The sequence below is a fragment of the Cyprinus carpio genome, chromosome A6 (genome assembly GCF_018340385.1).
Source record: "Cyprinus carpio isolate SPL01 chromosome A6, ASM1834038v1, whole genome shotgun sequence".
NCBI classification, from domain to species: Eukaryota; Metazoa; Chordata; class Actinopteri; order Cypriniformes; family Cyprinidae; genus Cyprinus; species Cyprinus carpio.
The window spans coordinates 21,993,993-22,013,495 of record NC_056577.1 but is presented as its reverse complement, the minus strand read 5'-3'; the positions used below and the strand labels follow the sequence as shown (position 1 = coordinate 22,013,495).

The following is a 19,503-nucleotide window of genomic DNA, read 5'->3' as shown; positions in this document are numbered from 1 at the left end:
CTCAAAGATACATGCATGGACTGAAAGAAACACAGTTTCAAAATGTTTCACTATTTCATGAGATCTTTGACAACTCTCAAAAATCCCTTTGTTATATGTTTGTCACATTCAGTATGAATTATTCAGCTTTGTTGAAATGTTGAGCGAGATACATTTGCTGTCCTATCAGCATCTGAAATGAGCTGCTGCTAAACGCTGATAATTTTGATATAATATTTTGATATCATTTGATATATTATTAATTTTTAAATCAACATTTTGATATAATATTCATCATATCAGATCAAATCACAGTTGTTGGAACTTTAGTGGTCAATTATCAGAATGTAAACCAATGGAATTTATATTTGCATAAAAGTTACATTATTTTATAGTACATATATTAATATGTTTTTATTTTTTCACTTTTAATTATTTAATTAATATTTTGCTTACAAGGTTATACTTGGGCCAGTACTCACAAAATGTCTCACAACATTTTTATTTTAGCTGCTATATTTAATTATATTTATGAAGACATAATTGCAGTGATATGTTACATGCTATAATAGAGAGATTGTAAATGCAGATGAGATTTTAATTTTTTTATTTAATGACAGATTCAATGTCTTTCAGTGGGATGATTCAGCATTACCTCCTCTAACAGTTCAGATATTGAAAACCTGACAAAAAAAAAAAAAAAAAAAATTCTCCTGTGTCTGTTTCTAGATGGCTTGGTTTCATATAATTCTCCAGTTGGCCAGCAGATGACTCTCAATGGACAGTATATTTATCTCAATGACTCTGTGTATGATGGAGCCATGAGTAACAGGTCAGTACACTTTTCATAAGCTTGAGAATAAATTAGGAAGATATAGAGTACACCAATACACCAATCCAAGTTTGAGTGTGTAGTAAAGACGATGACTGATTCAGAGTTAGTATTGTTTGAACTGACCAGTTTACCTGATGTCTGGCAAATGGAAAAACTGATCCCAGATCAGCTTCACAAAACGGACAGGCTAACTATAGCCAGTCTATTATTGCCTTGTTGCTATGACGACAGGCGCCAGGAGGGGAAAGAGTCACAGTGGTTTCACTATGTTCACAGGAGAACTTGACTCATTGCTTCCTGAACAATACCTTCCATGACACAGTGCAAAGCGTGTTTGCTTTCTTGACAGAGCTGGCAGAAAACCGCACAGTTAAAATCCACACATTCATAGTCATTAAAGATTAAACTATCACAAGAAAGACCAGTGTCATTGCTGGGAAAAATCAGATAAAGGTTTATATAGTGCCGCCATCTAGTGGTCATTTGGTATAAACAGATCATAAAGTTTTAAGTAGTAAGGCTATTAAATAATGCACTGTGAGAGACTTGATAATAAAAACAATCAATCATTTTTTGTAGTTTTATTTTATTTATGCGTCCTTATTATTAATGCATCCTTGCTGAATTTTTTTTTTATTAAATTCTTAAAAAAGAAATATTTTACTGTCCGCAAACTTTTTAAGTTTTATATATAAATAAATAAATATAAGCTTGAGGACCTGCATATATATATATATATATATATATATATATATATATATATATATATATATATATATATATATATATATATATATATATATATATATACATACAAAAATATACTTTCTGGCTCTATTTTCCCCTGTAGTATGACAGAAGGACTTGGACAACTGACGGATGGCATGTGTGGCCTCGATGACTTCACACACAGTCATGTCTACAATGTATGGCCTGGTTATGACTATGTTGGCTGGACCAACGAGAGCTTTTCCAATGGTTATGTTGAGATCATGTTTGAGTTTGACCGCACCCGCAACTTCACCACCATGAAGGTAGAAATATCTTTCATGTCTTACACCACTAACTCTTCTCTTCAATCATATAAACTTTCTAGGAAAGCAAGTTTACGGGTGTGTTGTTAAAATTGCAGTCTAATTGCTGGAACTACATGATTACGGGTTTGAAATGGTTGTGTCATTTAAAGGTTTAAATGACCAAACTCTCCCTAATTTACGCCCATTATAATGCTTTGTATTCTCTCTCCCTTTTAATCTCAAATGATTCAGGTGCACTGCAACAACATGTTCTCCCGAAGGGTAAAGACCTTTCAGAAGGTGGTGTGTTATTTCCGCTCAGAGTCGGACTGGGAAGCTACTCCCATATCATTCAGCCCCGTGATGGATGATGTCAATCCCAGTGCCCGCTTTGTCACCGTCTCACTCTACAATCACATGGCCAGTGCTATTAAGTGCCAGTACTACTTTTCTGACATCTGGATGATGTTCAGTGAAATCACCTTCCAGTCAGGTTAGTAAATGGCCATGCAAAGACATCAACTCTGTCCATATTGTTTCATAATGGCAAATTCATATGTAACGGCTGGACAAATCATATTATTATTTGTTGTATTTAACAAATAATCCAACAGACCCCTCACCCAGTAACTAGACTGGGTGCCTGAATGTCTGTGAACAACCCCCAGGCCACTGGTTAGTGGTTACCATGGCAGCAAGGACACCATATCCATATAAGATAGCTTTATTGACCCTTCACAGGGAGTTTGATTGACAGGCAATCTGACCGATCATATCAGCAGCAGGTGATGCTTTTTTATCCATGGCTAGATCTCCGTCAGGCAGTCTGAGATCCGAGCAGGTACCGTTGAATCATCTGGTTGAAATGAGAGGTAGAGCTGCCTGTCATCAGCATAGCAATGATAGGAAAAACCATGCACCTGAAAGATGTGTCCCAGTGATGTTGTGTATATAGAGAAGAGGAGTGGCCCAAGAACTGATCCTTGAGGAACCCCAGTGACCAGTTGATGTGATTTGGATACCTCTCCCCTCTAAGCCACCCTGAAGGACGTACCTGTGAAGTAAGACTCAAACCAGTGAAGTGTAGTTCCGCTGATGCCCAGCAATGAGAGGGTGGACAGAAGGATTGGATGATTAACAGTGTTTAATGCAGCAGATTGATATAGAAGAATGAGAACTGAAGATTTGGACTCAGCTCTTGCACTTCGTAGCACTTCAGTGACTAACAGCAAGGCAGTTTCAGTTGAATGACCACTTTTAAATCCAGATTGGTTATTGTCCAGCTGGTTGTTTTGCCACAATAACAACAAAAAATGGTTGAAAACAATGTGTTCAAGTTATTTTGCTATGAAAGGGAGGAGAGACATGGGCCTGTAGCTTTTAACAAGTGAGGTGTCTAGTGTACGTTTTTTAAGCAGTGGGGTTACCTGAGCCTGCTTGAATGTGTTTGGGAAAAATGCCTGAGAAAAGAGATGTGTTGATGATGTCTGTGAGTGAAGGCAGAAGTGCAGTGGAAATAGCTTGTAGGAGATGTGAGGGGATTGGGTCTAGAGGGCAGGTGGTGGGGTGGCTGGAGAGAATAAGTTTAGAGACTTGATCTTCTGTAAGAGGAGAGAAGGAGGAGAGAAGATGGTAAGCTGTGTGAGTGTTTGCTGTGGGTTCCTGGGTGAGTGGAGCCGAGAACTGACTGCTGATGGATGTGGTTTTGTTTGTGAAGTAATTAGTAAAATCGTCAGCAGTTAAAGAGGTGATGGGAGGTGACAGAGAGGGACAAAGGAAAGTATTGAATGTTTTGAAGAGTTTGTATGTGTCTGATGCACTGTTGATCTTGTTATGGAAGGAGGTAGTTTTGGCAGTGTGAACTTTGGTGGAAAATGAAGATTTTTTCATCACTGCTGACTGATACCCGCTGAATCTTTTGATTTCTGCCATTTTCTCTCCACTGCCCTGAGTTTAGTCTGATGCTCGTGGAGGACATCGGCTAACCAGGGGTTGGAGGGAGTGAACAATGAGAATGGAACAATGAGACGGCAACAGCATGATCTTCTCCTTGGCCCACACCCTCGAGGGAAGAAACAGAACATACAAGGACCCTGACAGAGTGGAGCAACAGAAGAAAATCACCAGTTTTCAGGAGGCTCGTCACCTCCCCCACTCTCAGGACCACCACCAAATCAGAATAACATCTTTGGAGTTTGTCGCTCTTAAGCCCGCAAGAACTCGATTGCAACTTCAACGCCATCAAACTGTTGAACCATCAACACTTTCATCTGAGACTGCATCTGGAAGCTTGTTCAAAGGCCAAGGCAATCCAAGTATCATATATTCAATCAAACGAAACAGAGGTTTAGTATAAACGGTAGAACCCTTTGTCACAAAGGCGCTAGTGGTTCGTTTCATTCATTCACTTTTGCTCCCCTTTCTCCCCATGTATATATGCATTAAGTGTGTGTATAGGTTTGTAAGACTAGTTATGTGTTAGTGTTTAAATCTGTTATGTTGCTGTTTGAGCATGAAAAAGATCTGCAAAGTTACAAAGCTCAAAGTCCACTTCAAAATGAGATATTTAATTTAACAGAAATCACATTTTAAAATCTACAACGAACGACTTGTTTGGACTCCAACACATATTTTCCAGGATTTGTGATATCACAAAGATCGACGAATGGGACAAGACCTGGTTGAGCTGCACTAGAGAAGGCAACGAGTGTTATCACTATGTCGGAGACACGCTAGCTTTCCCAAGGCAGACGAACTTAGAGTGGTTACAATCATCCGGGTTTAAATCACACTTAAATTGATTTGAATTCAATATTCACACTAAAGCTCGCAGGCGGCTATGGTTAGGGGCATGACATTTCCCGACCAGGCGCCGAGTGCTGCCAATCACAACACACACTGGCCCAGCTAACCAATCACAGCACATTTCGTATTTCAGAAGGCGGGCCTTCATTTGATACATGAACTCTTTGAGCCGTTCATGCCAGACTAGGGAGAGAGGTGTTTATTTAATAATAAAATAATGTAAAATATGTGAAAAATAATGTGTTTTTCGAACAGCCTAGTATGAGAGCCCATTCTAGTTCTAGGACCCATTTAAGTTAATAAAAATGTTGAGCACAATTACACAATTTTTGGTTCTGTCACTGCTTGTAAACAAAGTCAGTTTAACGAGCCCCTCTTGCTACAAGCTCTAATGCATTAGTACCTTTTTATACAGTCTATGATTAGTACTTTAAGATAGTTATTTCCTGTGGCCAGAAAAATAACATTTCTTAGAGTTGATATGATATTACATTGCATGTTCGCTGGACGAACAATTTAGTTGATGGTAATATTTACTCTGCTCCAGTTACTTCTGGCAGCTGATGTAAATAATTGTAATTAATTATAATTTATTGTAATTATTTATATACATATCCCTTTTGAGCTAATTTTCTACACATATAATGACTGTTTTGACTCCCTAATTTCAGATACAGCCATGTACAACACAACTCTGTCTCCCCCCAAGACTGGTCCTCCTATCAGCATTCAGCCAGGTCAGATTTCCCACTGCTCCTGAACTAGTCATATGTTGAGAACCAGCAGTTTCTGTGTTATAATCCATTTGAATAAACTTCAGTCATCTTTTCACAAGTGTCATTTCATCAACAGGTTATCTTTCTCTTTATCCCCTTCTTAGGGGATGACCCCACCCACAAAGTAGATGACAGCAACACCCGGATCCTGATTGGCTGTTTGGTTGCCATCATCTTCATTTTAGTAGCCATTATTGTTATTATACTATGGAGACAAGTGTGGCAGAAGATGCTTGAGAAGGTGAGATACACTTAAATAAATCAATTTAGGACAGATTCTTATGATCATGTATATTCTTCTATGTATTCAGAATCTGTGTCAGGCAGAAGCTTACATAGCTTTAAAATGTTTAACATTTTTTAGCTTTTTCAACAAAATTAATTTATTTATTTAGCAAAGACTTAATAAATTGATCGAAAGTGATAGTGAAGATATTTATAATGTTGCAAAATATTTTTGTCAAATAAATGCTTTTCTTTTGAACTTTCTATTCTTTAAAGAATGGTGAAAAAAATTAATCATGGTTTCTTGAGCACCAAATCAGCATATTAGAATGATGCTATTTGTGTAGTGTTCATATCAATGAAAAAAAAAACTGTCAGTGGATTGTGAATATAATTTCATAGATGCATAATACAACAAACTGCTAGATTATATTTTAGCCTTCCTCACAAATCATCCTTCATTGCAGGTGTCTCGGAGGATGCTGGATGATGAATTAACTGCTAGTTTGTCAATACAGAGTGAGACCTTCACCTATAACAACAACAGCCCCTCTTCAGTGCCCAGTGAGCAGGAGTCTAGCTCCACCTATGAGCGCATCTTCCCTCTGGGACCCGACTACCAAGAGCCCTCTCGCCTGGTTCGGAAACTGCCAGAGTTTTCCCAGACCTCAGAGGATACCGGTGAGCTCCAGATGCGGTGTATGGAATATATATGCAATATCATATATACAATTCATGTATATTTTGTTTATTTTTCTGCAGCTTCAACAAATACATCTTCCAAGTCCCCTCCAGTCAGTGTACAAGAGGGGGTCCCACATTATGCAGAGGCAGATATCGTCAACCTGCAGGGTGTAACTGGGGGCAATACCTACGCAGTGCCCGCCCTCACCATGGACCTGCTGTCAGGGAAGGATGTCGCTGTGGAAGAATTTCCTCGAAAACTGCTTACCTTTAAAGAAAAGTTGGGAGAAGGGCAGTTTGGAGAGGTCAGTTCTCAAATAAAAAATAACAGTCTCCATTTATGAAAAATGTCCTGTTTTCTTTTTTATCTACTATTCAAATTTTTTAAATGTTATTTATTCCTGTGATGGTCATAGCTGAATTTTCAGCAGCCATTACTCCAGTTTTTAGTGTCAATATTTGTTGAAAACAGTTGAGCTGCAACATTATAAATGTCTTTACTGCCACCTTTGATTGATGTAATGTGTCCATGCTGAATAAAAAATCATACTGACCCCAAACTTTTGAATATTGTATGTTCATTGATTTTAAAGCAAATATTTAAATGATATCTGAATATGCTAAATGGCTGTTTTCATGTGTTGCTAGGTGCATTTGTGTGAAGCAGAAGGCATTCAAGATTTCATGGATGAGGACTTCTCCTTCGATGTCATTGAAAACCAAACAGTGCTTGTAGCTGTTAAAATGCTTAGAACGGATGCAAATAAAAATGCCAGGTTTGCAAGCCCAAATGTCACAATCATGACTTCCATAAATTAAAGCAAAACACTGAAACTGCATCCTAATGAACATCAAATGCATGCTGTTGCTTTAATACTCATGAATATTTGTTCTAATTCATACATTAGTCCTTTTTCTGTCACCTCACAAAATGCTACAACATGCCTCAGTCAAATTGCCATAGCTCCTTCTTCTAATACTTTACAGGAATGATTTCTTGAAGGAGATAAAGATCATGTCACGATTGAAAGACCCCAACATTATCAGGCTGCTGGCGGTGTGTATGAGCTCTGACCCTTTGTGTATGATCACCGAGTACATGGAGAATGGAGACCTTAATCAGTTCCTGTCTCGCCATGAGCCCGAGGGCATGATCGCTCTCCTCAGCAACGCTCCCACAGTCAGGTAGATACCAAAAGTATGGCAATGGAAACTGGAAGTGCAATTACAATGGTGGACTGTGACTTTAAATCCCTATGAAAGATGGACACATTATTACAAAGGAAGTGTCTGGAATTGCAGAAATCAACAAGCAACATCTTATTGCTAAACAGAATTTTTAGGTAATGATCTTAAGCACACAAGGTTATGACATTCTGTTTTAACTGTTTCAGTTACAGTAACCTACACCACATGGCCACACAGATTGCTTCAGGCATGAAGTATCTATCATCACTCAACTTTGTGCATCGAGACTTGGCCACCCGCAACTGCCTAGTAGGGAAGAACTTCACCATCAAGATTGCAGACTTCGGAATGAGTAGGAACCTGTATAGCGGAGACTACTACCGTATCCAGGGCAGAGCGGTGCTGCCTATCCGCTGGATGTCATGGGAGAGCATTCTTCTGGTCAGACACACACACACACAGTCTAGAAAAACACTAAATCGTACTCTCAAAAGTCTCATAGAAGAACAATTTTTGTGTTTTTTGGCTTCTAATAAATCACTAGTGACACAGGATGATTTTTGTCCTCTACAGGGGAAATTCACCACATCCAGTGATGTGTGGGCTTTTGGCGTGACCCTTTGGGAGATGCTTACCTTCTGCAAAGAGCAGCCTTACTCACAGCTGTCAGATGAGCAGGTCATTGAAAACACAGGAGAGTTCTTTCGGGATCAAAGGAGACAGGTACTGGTACACTTCTCTGTTTTTTTAGAGAGGTGGGTGAGATCTGATTAAACTGATCCTATTTATCCATAAAGGTTCTGTATTGACATATATGGTTCTATGAAGAACCTTTAACATCCATTGAACCTTTTAATTACTTTTAGATTTTAGATTCTTTAGATTTTTAAAATGTTTTCACACTAAGAATAACAACTGGGTACAATTTTGTGTTGCGGCTGGAAATGGAATTGGGGGTGGAACCTCCGTGCAGTTTGCCAAAAATCAATAATATGAAAAATACAAATGAAAAACATAGAATATATATAAAAACAGAAAACCTCTATTGTAGTTTGGCAGGGACGAAAACTCTAAAATATGTGAGAAATGTAATAAGTCCAATCTATTTTTATTGTGTAATTTTCATTGTGTTAGGGGTCAGTTTGACCCACATATTGTTATGTTCAAAATTAGCTGTAAGGCACAAAAAAATAAATAAAATAAAATAAAACTGAGTTGTGAATAGCTACAAGTATAAATAGTATCCAACATTATTTGTACTATTTGTAGTATTTATTGCTATTTGTACTTATTCTGCCTTTTTGTTGTCGTTTTCTCAAACCCTTTTCAGGGTAAAATAAATATCTCATGTTTTTCAGTGCTGTAACAGTCTAGTAATTTAGATCCAAAAACAACCTTTATAAGATTCAGTCTATGGATGATTCAGATGACTAGTCTTAATTTCAAGTAATTTTTGAGCCTTAAATTTCAGAAGTCCTCATGTATTTCATATTTGTGACCCTGGACCACAAAACCAGTCTTAAGTCGCTGGGATATATTTGTAGCAATATCCAAAAATACATTGTATGGGTCAAAATTATTGATTTTTTTTTTTATGCCAAAAATCATTAGGATATTGACTAAAGATCATGTTCCATTAAGATATTTTGTAAATTTCCTACTGTAAATATATTAAAATTTTATTTTTGATTAGCAATATGCAGTAATAACAACACCACTACCACCATAAAAACGATATTCTCAGTATTGTATTTTTTTTTTTTGTTGTTGAGTCCAGATTTTCAGGTAGTTGTATCTCAGCCAAATATTGTCCAAACCATACATCAATGGAAAGCTTATTTATTCAGCTTTCCGATTATGTATAAATCCCAACTTTGAAAAGTTGACCCTTATGACTGTTTTTTTTTGTCCATGGTAACATTTTAGTGTTTGACAAGCTACAATAAAGGTGGGTTTTTTTTTTTTTTTTTTTTTTTTTTTTTACAAAATGTTGATTTCTGGCAAATTGCATGTAAACCAACAATATGACCCCAACACAAAAGTCATAATAAAATTAGTACAGCCTTTACTAAACACATCTATGTGTGAATCTTTGAATGCACATTCATGACCCTAAATGAGAAATATTTCACATAGTTTCCATAAGAAATGAATAGTTCACCCAGTCTGAAATAGTTTGAAAATCGAGTGTGGGTCAAACTGACCCCAACACAGCAGGTGGGGTTTTAAGAACTGTTCACTGAAAGGTTCTTTGGGGAAACCAAAATAGTTCTTCTATGGCATCGCTGCGAAAACACCCTTTTGGAACCTTTATTTATATAAGAGTGTACCATATCTAACAGTATATTCTTATTCTCAGATATACCTGCCTCAGCCGCCAATGTGTCCAGACCCCGTCTACAAGCTCATGTTGAGCTGCTGGCACAGGAACACCAAAGAGCGTCCATCCTTCCAGGAGATTCATCACACATTACTGGATTGCAAGCCATAGTGTCCACTTGTATAGTGTCCACTCCCAGAGACATTTCAGTGTGCCCACAGGACTCCAGTCAACTACACACCGCAACACGCACTTATATGTTCTCGTATATAAGTGAGATCAGAGTCTATCATTTTTCTGTAGCAATTTTCACTGTGAGTGTGCAAAGGCAAACTGATATATATTGTATGATTGAATAACGCCCCCTAACTAAGTGCCTTCGGCTGTCTTACAATACCTGGGCAGCACTAGGCCAAAGAAAATGTAGCAATGAATTTAGGCACCTTTAACACAGAATAATTGTATTTTACACACTGTGTTTTTTCTTCAAATAACTCTAAATATTCTAAAATATCTATAAGAATATTTCTGAATAGAAAGAGGAAATGCCAAAAAACAAGGTATTGGCTACTAATGCGCCTTTAATTATGTCCAATTTAATGTTGTTTTCAGTATTTTGAGGCCGAAGACAGCTTGAATGTAAATAAGAATCATTAATTGACATTCAGATTCACCTTTGGTTTTATCTTGATGTCTCTTGACGTTTGTGTATAATTTCATCTCATTTATCGAAAATGCTAAAGTATTTTGTTATTTGACATATTTAATTTTTTCTTTGTAGTAAACTGCAAAGACCACTTTCAAACAAGAGGATTAACAGAAAGCCAATTTATCTGGTTGTCACAGAATTTCAAATTCAAAATCAGAAAAATGTACTTAAAATTGTAAATGTAAAAACATATATTAGTGTTTTCCTGCAACTACCTATATATTGTGTTTATATTTAAGCGTACTGCATTATGTAAGTGTTTTGCTTTTCTTTATGTTATATTGTTTGAAGAATCTTGGTATGGTGATAATGGTTATTTAAGTCCATTTCATTTGTGCTCTTATTTTTCTTCTGCTTAAAACAACTTTTGCATCAAGAAACAGACATTTCAGCATAATGAGCTATGAAAAGCCATAATTCTTTTACAGAAGCGTCTTACAATATTTGCATGAAGTTGGATGAAATCAGATATGTTACTAAATGCTAATTTCACGTTTTCATTGCATTTGTCCTATGTTTTCATCTTATCTCAAATTAGGCTGAATGGGGTAGTAAGTACATTTGTTTTCACCAGCTAATTTTGTTTATTTGTAGAAAATATTGAAATAAGCGTATTTTAAAGCTATTTGTTTTTCTTTTATGTCAGAGTACAGTATATTCTAGGTGGTGCCGAATTGCTAAAGTGTGGGATAAATACTGGATTTGTATTGAACAGATGCACTATGATGGTTTACAGTAAGTCGTGATATGTTTTGGCATGTGAAAAGTGCTGCAAATGGGAGGCTCGGAAATCTGTTTTGTGATTAATATGACCATATTTTTGAAAATGTGTGCACCTTTCGGGGTTGGTTAAGATTTTTAACAGTCTATAAGAAGTGTTTTGGTTGTGGGTTTGAAAGTATTTTAGCTATAAGTATAAATTATTTTTAGCATTCTTGACATGACTGATGAAGTTGCTTTATATTCTGCACTGTTACATTAAATGTTCCTTCTTCAAACCATAAACGATATAAAACAGGAACAGCCCTTTCTGAGGCTTTGAGTTTGTTTACAAAAACATTCCACTTCATAAAACATCTTTGTGATGAACAGTTTTCATATTCTGTACATTGAAAATGGCATATCACAATGCATGGAAAAACTGGATTTTTTTTTTATTCATAGCAAAATTTCCTTAAAGTCATGCTTATCCTTTCTAACCTAAGCTTCGTGCTGTATTTTTAATAAGTCCTAATTTTCCATTATCAGCCTATTGTATAGCTATGTTAGGAAACTGTACATAAAATAATAAATTGATGAACCTTTAAACTTGTTGTCTAGACATTTTATAATAACAAAACTACGGATTTCATACTTACACAGTAATAAAACGTGTGTTTGTTGTTTGAATTCATAAGTGAATTGGACATTTGTGTACAGCTTAGAATGTATCAAGACATTCATTTTAACGTGTGTACTCTAATATTTGCTTTTTAAATCGTTCTTTTCATTGTGCATTGGTTTTCTGTCGAATAAATATGAACTGAATCTTAAAAATGGGTTTCTGACAATAATTTTCTACTATTGCATGACTTTATATTTTTTTACTTTTTTTATGTCACGTCACAGAAAGGAAACAGCTGATTGGCCGATAGAAGCGTGACCTCCAATCACAATATGGCGGCTGTACAAACTCCAGACACTGGTGAAATACCACGTTAGAAACGGTTGCGAAGGAAAAATACAGTATCACAGGTAGCATATCATATATTGCATGAATGTAAAGATAGGATGAAGAAAGTAGTGTTGGTAACCGGTGCAAACAGGTAACCAAACTGTGTGTCTAATTGTAGTCTTTGTAGTTTCGCGTCACTGTTATAGCTAACGTTAGACATCACTGTTTTAAACGTCATTCTGTTATCATCGTAGTGACAACTTTTAGATTATTTTTCAATAATGTTTTTGTTTTAAAACAACAAAAATACATCTTAGAAAGAAAGAAATTAGGATTAATTTGTTTATATTATGTATTCTTCAAATGCGTTCTTAACCAGTAAGTTAGTAGAGAAAACATGCTGCACAATGTCTCTTTTTCTCTGCATGTTAATGCTCACTCCATATAACCCTGTTTGCATGCGTGTGTGTGTATTGCGCATTCAGTGGTATTGGCCTTGCCCTGTGTAAGCCAGGATGCCCAGCTGCAGCTCTGTCTGGCCTGCAGGAACATGCAGAGAGCTGAGGCTGCCCGACAGGCTCTTCTAGTGTCTCACCCAACAGCTCAAGCTACTCTGCTGCACTTAGATGTGGGCAACATGCGCTCTGTGCTCAGAGCTGCTGAGGAGTTCAAGCAGATGTAAGACATCCCAGTCCCTGTTTACCAAAATACACTAATTTTAGTGGACTTTATGCCTTTCATGTAGTTGCAGTGAGATGTCAAGCTCTAAAAAGCACCATAAAAGTAATCCACATGACTCTACACTATATTCCAAATCTTTTGAAGCCATATCATAGTTTTATGTGAGGAACAGACTAAAATGTAAGTTGCTGTTGACAAAAAAAAATCCTGCACTTCACTGTAGTTCTGAAATCAATTTTTTTCTGAAATCTAATTGGGCATATTAAAAATTAGTACACCACCACAGTTAGTAAGCATGGGCTGTAGAACTTTCACTTCTGTAGTATCCATGCCAGAACCTGGAAACTGCACTTATATGTAATGAATAATGTGAGTACTTTTGAATTCCTTTCATGTATTTATAGAAAGTTAGGAGCAGATTAGGAGTCACTAGACACTGTGAACTTGGTTTGATGTGACCGGCACATTTAAAGCCCCAGATCTGTTTAAAGTATAATGCTAAATAAACATTGTATGTAATATAATGTTGAATGAACATTAAAAAGTGATTTAACTTGCACATTTGTAAAAACTTTTTTTTTTTGAACAGGTACAACAGATTGGACTATCTGTATCTCAATGCTGGAATCATGCCTAATCCCAGAGTAGATCACAAAGCCTTTTATAAAGGCCTGTTTTCTAGGTACAGTATTTCTTTCTGTATACACTGCATGTTTAAAAGTTTTTAAATATTAATGAATTTATTCAGCAAAGATGCATTAAATTAATCAAAAATGACAGTAGAGACATATATAATGTTACTGTGTCAGTTGAATCCTGGTCTTTTGAACATTATATTCATTAAAGTATCCCAAAAAAAAAATATTACCCAGTACAACTGTTTTCAACATTGATGATAATAAGAAATGTTTCTTGTGCACCTAATCAGCATATATGGTTTTATATGTATGTATATACACACACATGTATAGTATAGCATAGAATATAGTGATTCGATTATAATTCATTGTTCTATATTTTTTTACCCATCAGTAATGTGGTTTGCATGTTTGCCACGGGGGAGGGTATTCTGACCCAGGGAGATAAGGTCACACCCATTGGTTTGCAGGAAGTGTTTTCCACTAATCTTTTTGGTCATTTCCTTCTGGTAAGTTGATGGATTAGAAATAACAAATGTGTTTCTGTGACCACACATAAAAATAAACAACAACTTAATAACAAACTAGTGTTTTTTACTGTTATTTATATCCAGTTATTTACGTAGCTGTGGTAGAACACATTACATTTTGACAGTATTTCTATCGTTTTCATGCAACACTATCAAAAAAATCATCTTCCTCAAAAAGATCTCCTAGAACAGTATTTCACCCATAAATGCCACAGGATTCATTTCACTGTTGTCAACTACTTGCTCTCTGGCAGCTGTCTCAATCAATAATTCATCTGAAAGTCTGTAGTGCTGAAGTTATTTTGAGTCCTCAAATTGCAGCCCTGTGCTTCTTTGTAAAGTGTTGCCGTTTGCTTATTGAAGAGCTCATTCTTTTGCACTAAGGCATTTGGTCATCAGTGCTGGAAGTCGGGCAGCACTGTTCTTTCCTGATGCTTCTTTATACAGTCATGTTATTGTGGCTCAAGTGGCTCAGACATTAAAGTTAGTTGACCAGATGAGACTTATCGATTTTCTGTTGGGACAGCACCGAGTGAGGAGGAGAGAGGCTTGTATTTCTAGTCAAGTTGTCCTCTGCTTCTCTCTCACACCACACACTTAAATTATTTTTATTAAAATGTAAGATTTTTTTTTTTGGTGGGGGGGTTTGGATTGGTTGGTGATAGTTTGGATTGGTTTATTTATGGTTTATTTGGATAATTATAATGCTATGTTGTTCAGAAAATACAATTCTTTTGAACTTTCTATACATCAAAGAATCCAGAAAAAACATAATCACATTTTCCAAAATAATAAATAAATAAATAAATACATAAGTGACACAACTGTTTTCAGCATTGATAATAAAATGATTATGTTTCTTGATCATCAAATCAGAATATTTTCTGAATGATTTCTGAAGAATCATGTGACTGTCTGGAGTAATGGCTGCTGAAAATTCAACCTGATATAAATTACACTTTAAAATATATTAATACAGAAAACAGTTATTTTAAATTGTGATAAAATGTCACAAAAAACTTCCCGACCCCAAAATTTTGAATGATAAATTTACCTATTCATAATTTATATATTTTTTTAGCCAGTTTCGTTTGTCCGCTATGTTCCCAGAGTGTTGTTCCTTGTCGTGTTGTCATTTTTTATGGCTGAACTAATAGTGATAGTTTAGGGCAGGATTACCAGTGTAGCCAAACAATGGTAGACGGAAACAGTATTTTTGTAATTCTTTTTAGCACTTTAAATGGTGCAGAAATTAGGCGGTGTATTCCTGGATCTAACTGCATTTTTTTGCTTCTGCGACAGGTGAAAGAACTGGAGCCCTTACTGTGTCAGATAGACCACAATTCTCTAGTGATCTGGAGATCCTCCAATAAAGCCCAGCGATCTGCTTTTAGTCTAGATGACATACAGCATCAGAAAGGCCGTGAGCCCTATAGCTCCTCGAAATATGCATCTGATCTACTGAGCTTAGCCCTAAACCGTCACTACAACAACCGGGTGAGTTCACAGTTCCCTAGAGAAAATGGTTACTGCATGACTTGTTTTATACCATAATTATTATGATTATCATAATTGTGAATTTGTCATGGATACTAGTCATCTGTTAACAGGGTTTGTTTTCATCAGTGATCTGTCCTGGTCTGGTCATGACTAACCTCACCTATGGCATTCTACCATCATTCTTCTTGGCTCTCATCTTGCCAGTAATGTGGCTTGTAGGTCCTCAATTTACTTTACTTTTTGTATATCAACACAATAATAGGAAAGTCACCCAAATCTAACATTGTGTTAATGTCCTGTCCTATATCATCAGAGAAGGATATTCACCAACACTTTTACCCTCTCACCTTACAATGGAGCAGAAGCTTTGGTAAGTACCATCACTACCACAAATGTTCATAGCATCATCAAGTTTAACCATGAATAATTATTACAGTTTATTGAATCACTTCGCAGAACTACTGAATTGTTTGATAGTGAAACAGTAAATGTTTCTTAGTACAAGGAATGGAAAAATTAAGTCAAGATGTGAAACCGCTTTGATTCTAATAGCTTTTGAAGCTTAGTATTGCATGTCATTTGGAGAAATGACTGGGCCTCATTGATTTCTCCTAGTCTCAGTTTTCATCTATTGTTTTTTTATTACCCAGTTTTGGCTGTTCATGCAGAAACCTGAGTCACTGGACCCGATGGCCAAATACCACAGTTTGACCTCTGGGCTTGGAAACAATTACACTCAGCCACACAAGGTCAGAACTGACAGTCAGGTTCCCTCACTCATCTATTTTTCATGCCTGTCTTAGTCTATTTTAAATCCAATTTTATATAGCAGATTATAGTCTGTAGGGTTTATATGCTTTGTGATTTGGTTAGTTCTGCAAGGGAATGCATGGACTTTAATGTTTCTCAGCTGTTGAACTATTCATTACTGATACTCACCATAGTTTAACTGCTTTTTGTGTGTTTTCAGATGGATATTGATGAAAATATGTCAGAGGCCCTCTATGTGAAGTTATTAGAACTTGAGGATACAGTGCGGAAGAAACTGAGAGATGAGGATCTAGATATCAAAACAAAAAACTAAATATGGACACCAAACCTCATGCATTCTATTGCCTTATAACACATTTCCATCTTGAAATGTTATCTATGGAATAGATAAACACCTCATGAAGATCTTTAGAAACACTTTATATGAAACGATTATGATAATCTAGCATTGCTATAAACCACATCATGTTCTTCACTTATGATTTTAGCTTTTTATTTACAAAAAGTACTTTTATGCAATAGACCCTTTTCACAAGACTATGATGTATGTACATGAATAACACTACACTTTGTATTATACTACCTTTGCATCAAATTACAGAAAAATAGTTAACGCTAATGCGAGGGTGTTTCTAATACAGTGTCTATGGGAGTGACGGTAAATTTGACATCTTCTCTCTTATGACTGCCATTATCAGTCTCTCTCTGTTTTTTTTTTTTTTTTAAATCTCCCATTCACTTCTATAGAAGTTTACCCAACTATGATGACCTCCGCTGCTGAGAAATACAGAAATTTGAAAGAGGTCCATTGGACCTGTGACCCTGGCTTTGCTATCACCATGCTCTACTGTTTGAGCTACTTATAATTATTGCGCAATTTATATTGGTTTTGTTGCAGTGCATTCCACGGTAAATGGTTTTTACCAAATAATTACTGCGAACAGTCAGCAATCTCTGACGCTGATGATAATGGGACCACAAATCTGTCATGTATATTTTAGCTGTTTTTAATGTCCATTTTATTATGCTGCCAAATGGGATTCTTCCAAAATGTTTTAATTAATAAGATTTTTTTTTTTTTTTTATTAAAATAGTATGGTGTCAGTTCTGACGGAATTGGGTCAAAATCAGCACAAGCTATGAAGAGAGACAGTGAATCTGCTCTTCCAGTGAATAACAGTGTATGTGTACATTTTATGATTAATAATTCACCAAAAATGTATGAACTGTTTATAGTGACAGTCTTTTACAGATCTGATCCTCTTTCATTCAGTCATTCAGCTGATACACTGTCACAGTACATGTTCTGGCCTATGGATGTGCAACTGAGACTTTTTTTCTGTGTTAGCTCTCAAAGGACAAAGCAAATGCAAATGCCGTTGTAACAATTTATTGAACAACACAGCATTAATATACATATCAGAAACTAGCCATTATAATTTCCTGGATGAGAGCTGGCAGTTGTAAGGAGATTGCAGAGATTGATGGGTCGCTATGGTGACGAAGATCATAAAGATGCACTTGCCTGTGTTAATAAAGAAACGTTCACGCTGAAACCAACTTGCCTTTAAATGTTTTGCAAATAAGTTTATAGATTTCTAGGCATAGTTAATACGACGACAGACTCGTCAATCTTACCTTTGTCTTGACGCTGGTGTCTTCTGGTTACTGTGCGCTGGCAGATGTTCGGGTAAATAACTATGAATGAAGCTGGAGCATATTTCGTGATGTTTTATTTATACTTAACAATGTTAGTCCACAATATAGGATGAAGCGATGTAACTGTATGTTGGTTGATCCAGACATTCGGCTCTGGTTAAATGTGTATGTGCCGGCTGAGTTGTTTCCACATCTTCAGGATCCGCAAAGATTTGTTGCAGAGAGACTTGTGAAAAACTGCTCGTGTCGCACTCTGTTTCTTCAGCATGGCCACCGATCTTAGGGTTGCAGAATGCCCAAACCATGCCACAAAAGTACACAAAAAACGCTGACATCACCAACAACATGAGCGCATAAGACTCTATCATCGCCTCCGTCACCACATTCGGCATCCTCGCGCGCGGAACAACGCTTTCTCGCTACATAAGTCGGTTTAGCTGATTGTCCCTGAATCACAGTCGTCTTCTGTCCTCTGTACCTGTGCTCTTGGGCATCACAATTGCTCATGCCTTCATTATGACAGTTCAAGTTCCGCACTTCCCCATGAAGCATTGTCAATATTTAGAAAAAAAAAAAAAAAAGAAATAGGCTATGTCTGGGACCAGAGGAAATAAGTATTTAAAGATTGTACCCTGGTTTTAACGGGATGGCACATTTGGCTCTGTAGAGAAAATTAACTGTTTTAAAAACTCTTTTAAAAATAGTCTAATTTGACCGCTAACAATAATATAGGCATACTTCACTGTCATAAAATGTGAACATTAACAGTCTCAGAATGATGGTTATTGGTAGAGCCCGACCGATATATCGGCCGGCCGATATTATCGGCCGATATGAGCTAATTGCATTTAAATCGGCATCGGCATTTATAACGGCCGATGAAACATGAGAAACAGAGTCTCATGCTTCACTCATGTTATGAGTGTTGCATAGTTTGCCCACCAGAGGGAGCTCTGCAGCTCCCCAGTTGACAACAGCGCCAGAAATCCACTACAGAAGAAAGCTATCAGCCGAGCCACAGAGATGTACTCTTTTGACGGTGAGTCTGTCGTTCGTCATGTGAAATGATTGTAGATTTAGTTCATACACTGTATATAAAAACAGTGTGGTAGTTTCTAGCTAACGGTCCTATCATTATCACTTCTAAATATTCTGTAACATCACTTACAGCCGCTAATGCATTGCTATATTAGATTAGCCACAAAGCTAATACCATGTTTATCAGTGGAAGAGCGCGAACATTAATAAGAGGTCAAACTATAACGTTAGCGTTTAACTTATTCTAAATATATCTGCAGTGTTTCCCACATAATGACCGCGTAACTGTGGCAGGGGGGTGCGTGTAGTCAATGACTAGAAGTTATGTACAGCGTGCCTCGAAAAAACAACAACTGTTACGTTATTCTAACGCTAACATAGCTTCCTTTTTAGCAGGCCCCTTAAATGCTTGCTATTAACTTGTTTGAAGGTGGTTCTTCTCAAAATTGACAGCGGTTTACGTTAACGTTAACCATTCAATTCGAATTGATTCCG

At 36.6% G+C, this 19,503-nt stretch overlaps 1 protein-coding gene and 1 pseudogene across 5 annotated transcripts in view; both read left to right on the top strand.

Moving 5' to 3' along the window:
- The window catches only part of LOC109091394 (discoidin domain-containing receptor 2-like), a 37,698-nt gene extending 25,625 nt beyond the window's left edge, over positions 1 to 12,073 (top strand). For 2 of the 5 annotated variants that reach the window (XM_042758455.1, XM_042758451.1), the window contains 12 exons: positions 709 to 811; positions 1,665 to 1,848; positions 2,083 to 2,323; positions 5,307 to 5,372; positions 5,516 to 5,652; positions 6,104 to 6,317; positions 6,399 to 6,625; positions 6,969 to 7,096; positions 7,308 to 7,505; positions 7,715 to 7,949; positions 8,082 to 8,231; positions 9,868 to 12,073. In XM_042758455.1, the coding sequence (XP_042614389.1) occupies positions 709 to 811; positions 1,665 to 1,848; positions 2,083 to 2,323; positions 5,307 to 5,372; positions 5,516 to 5,652; positions 6,104 to 6,317; positions 6,399 to 6,625; positions 6,969 to 7,096; positions 7,308 to 7,505; positions 7,715 to 7,949; positions 8,082 to 8,231; positions 9,868 to 9,999 (2,015 nt within the window). In that variant the 3' untranslated portion in view covers positions 10,000 to 12,073. The remainder of the gene's footprint in view (positions 1 to 708; positions 812 to 1,664; positions 1,849 to 2,082; positions 2,324 to 5,306; positions 5,373 to 5,515; positions 5,653 to 6,103; positions 6,318 to 6,398; positions 6,626 to 6,968; positions 7,097 to 7,307; positions 7,506 to 7,714; positions 7,950 to 8,081; positions 8,232 to 9,867) is intronic. The other 3 variants (XM_042758454.1, XM_042758452.1, XM_042758453.1) reach the window with 3 other exon arrangements.
- Positions 12,074 to 12,179: 106 nt separating this feature from the next.
- Positions 12,180 to 17,630, top strand: LOC109091396 (annotated as a pseudogene).
- Positions 17,631 to 19,503: the final 1,873 nt, after the last annotated feature.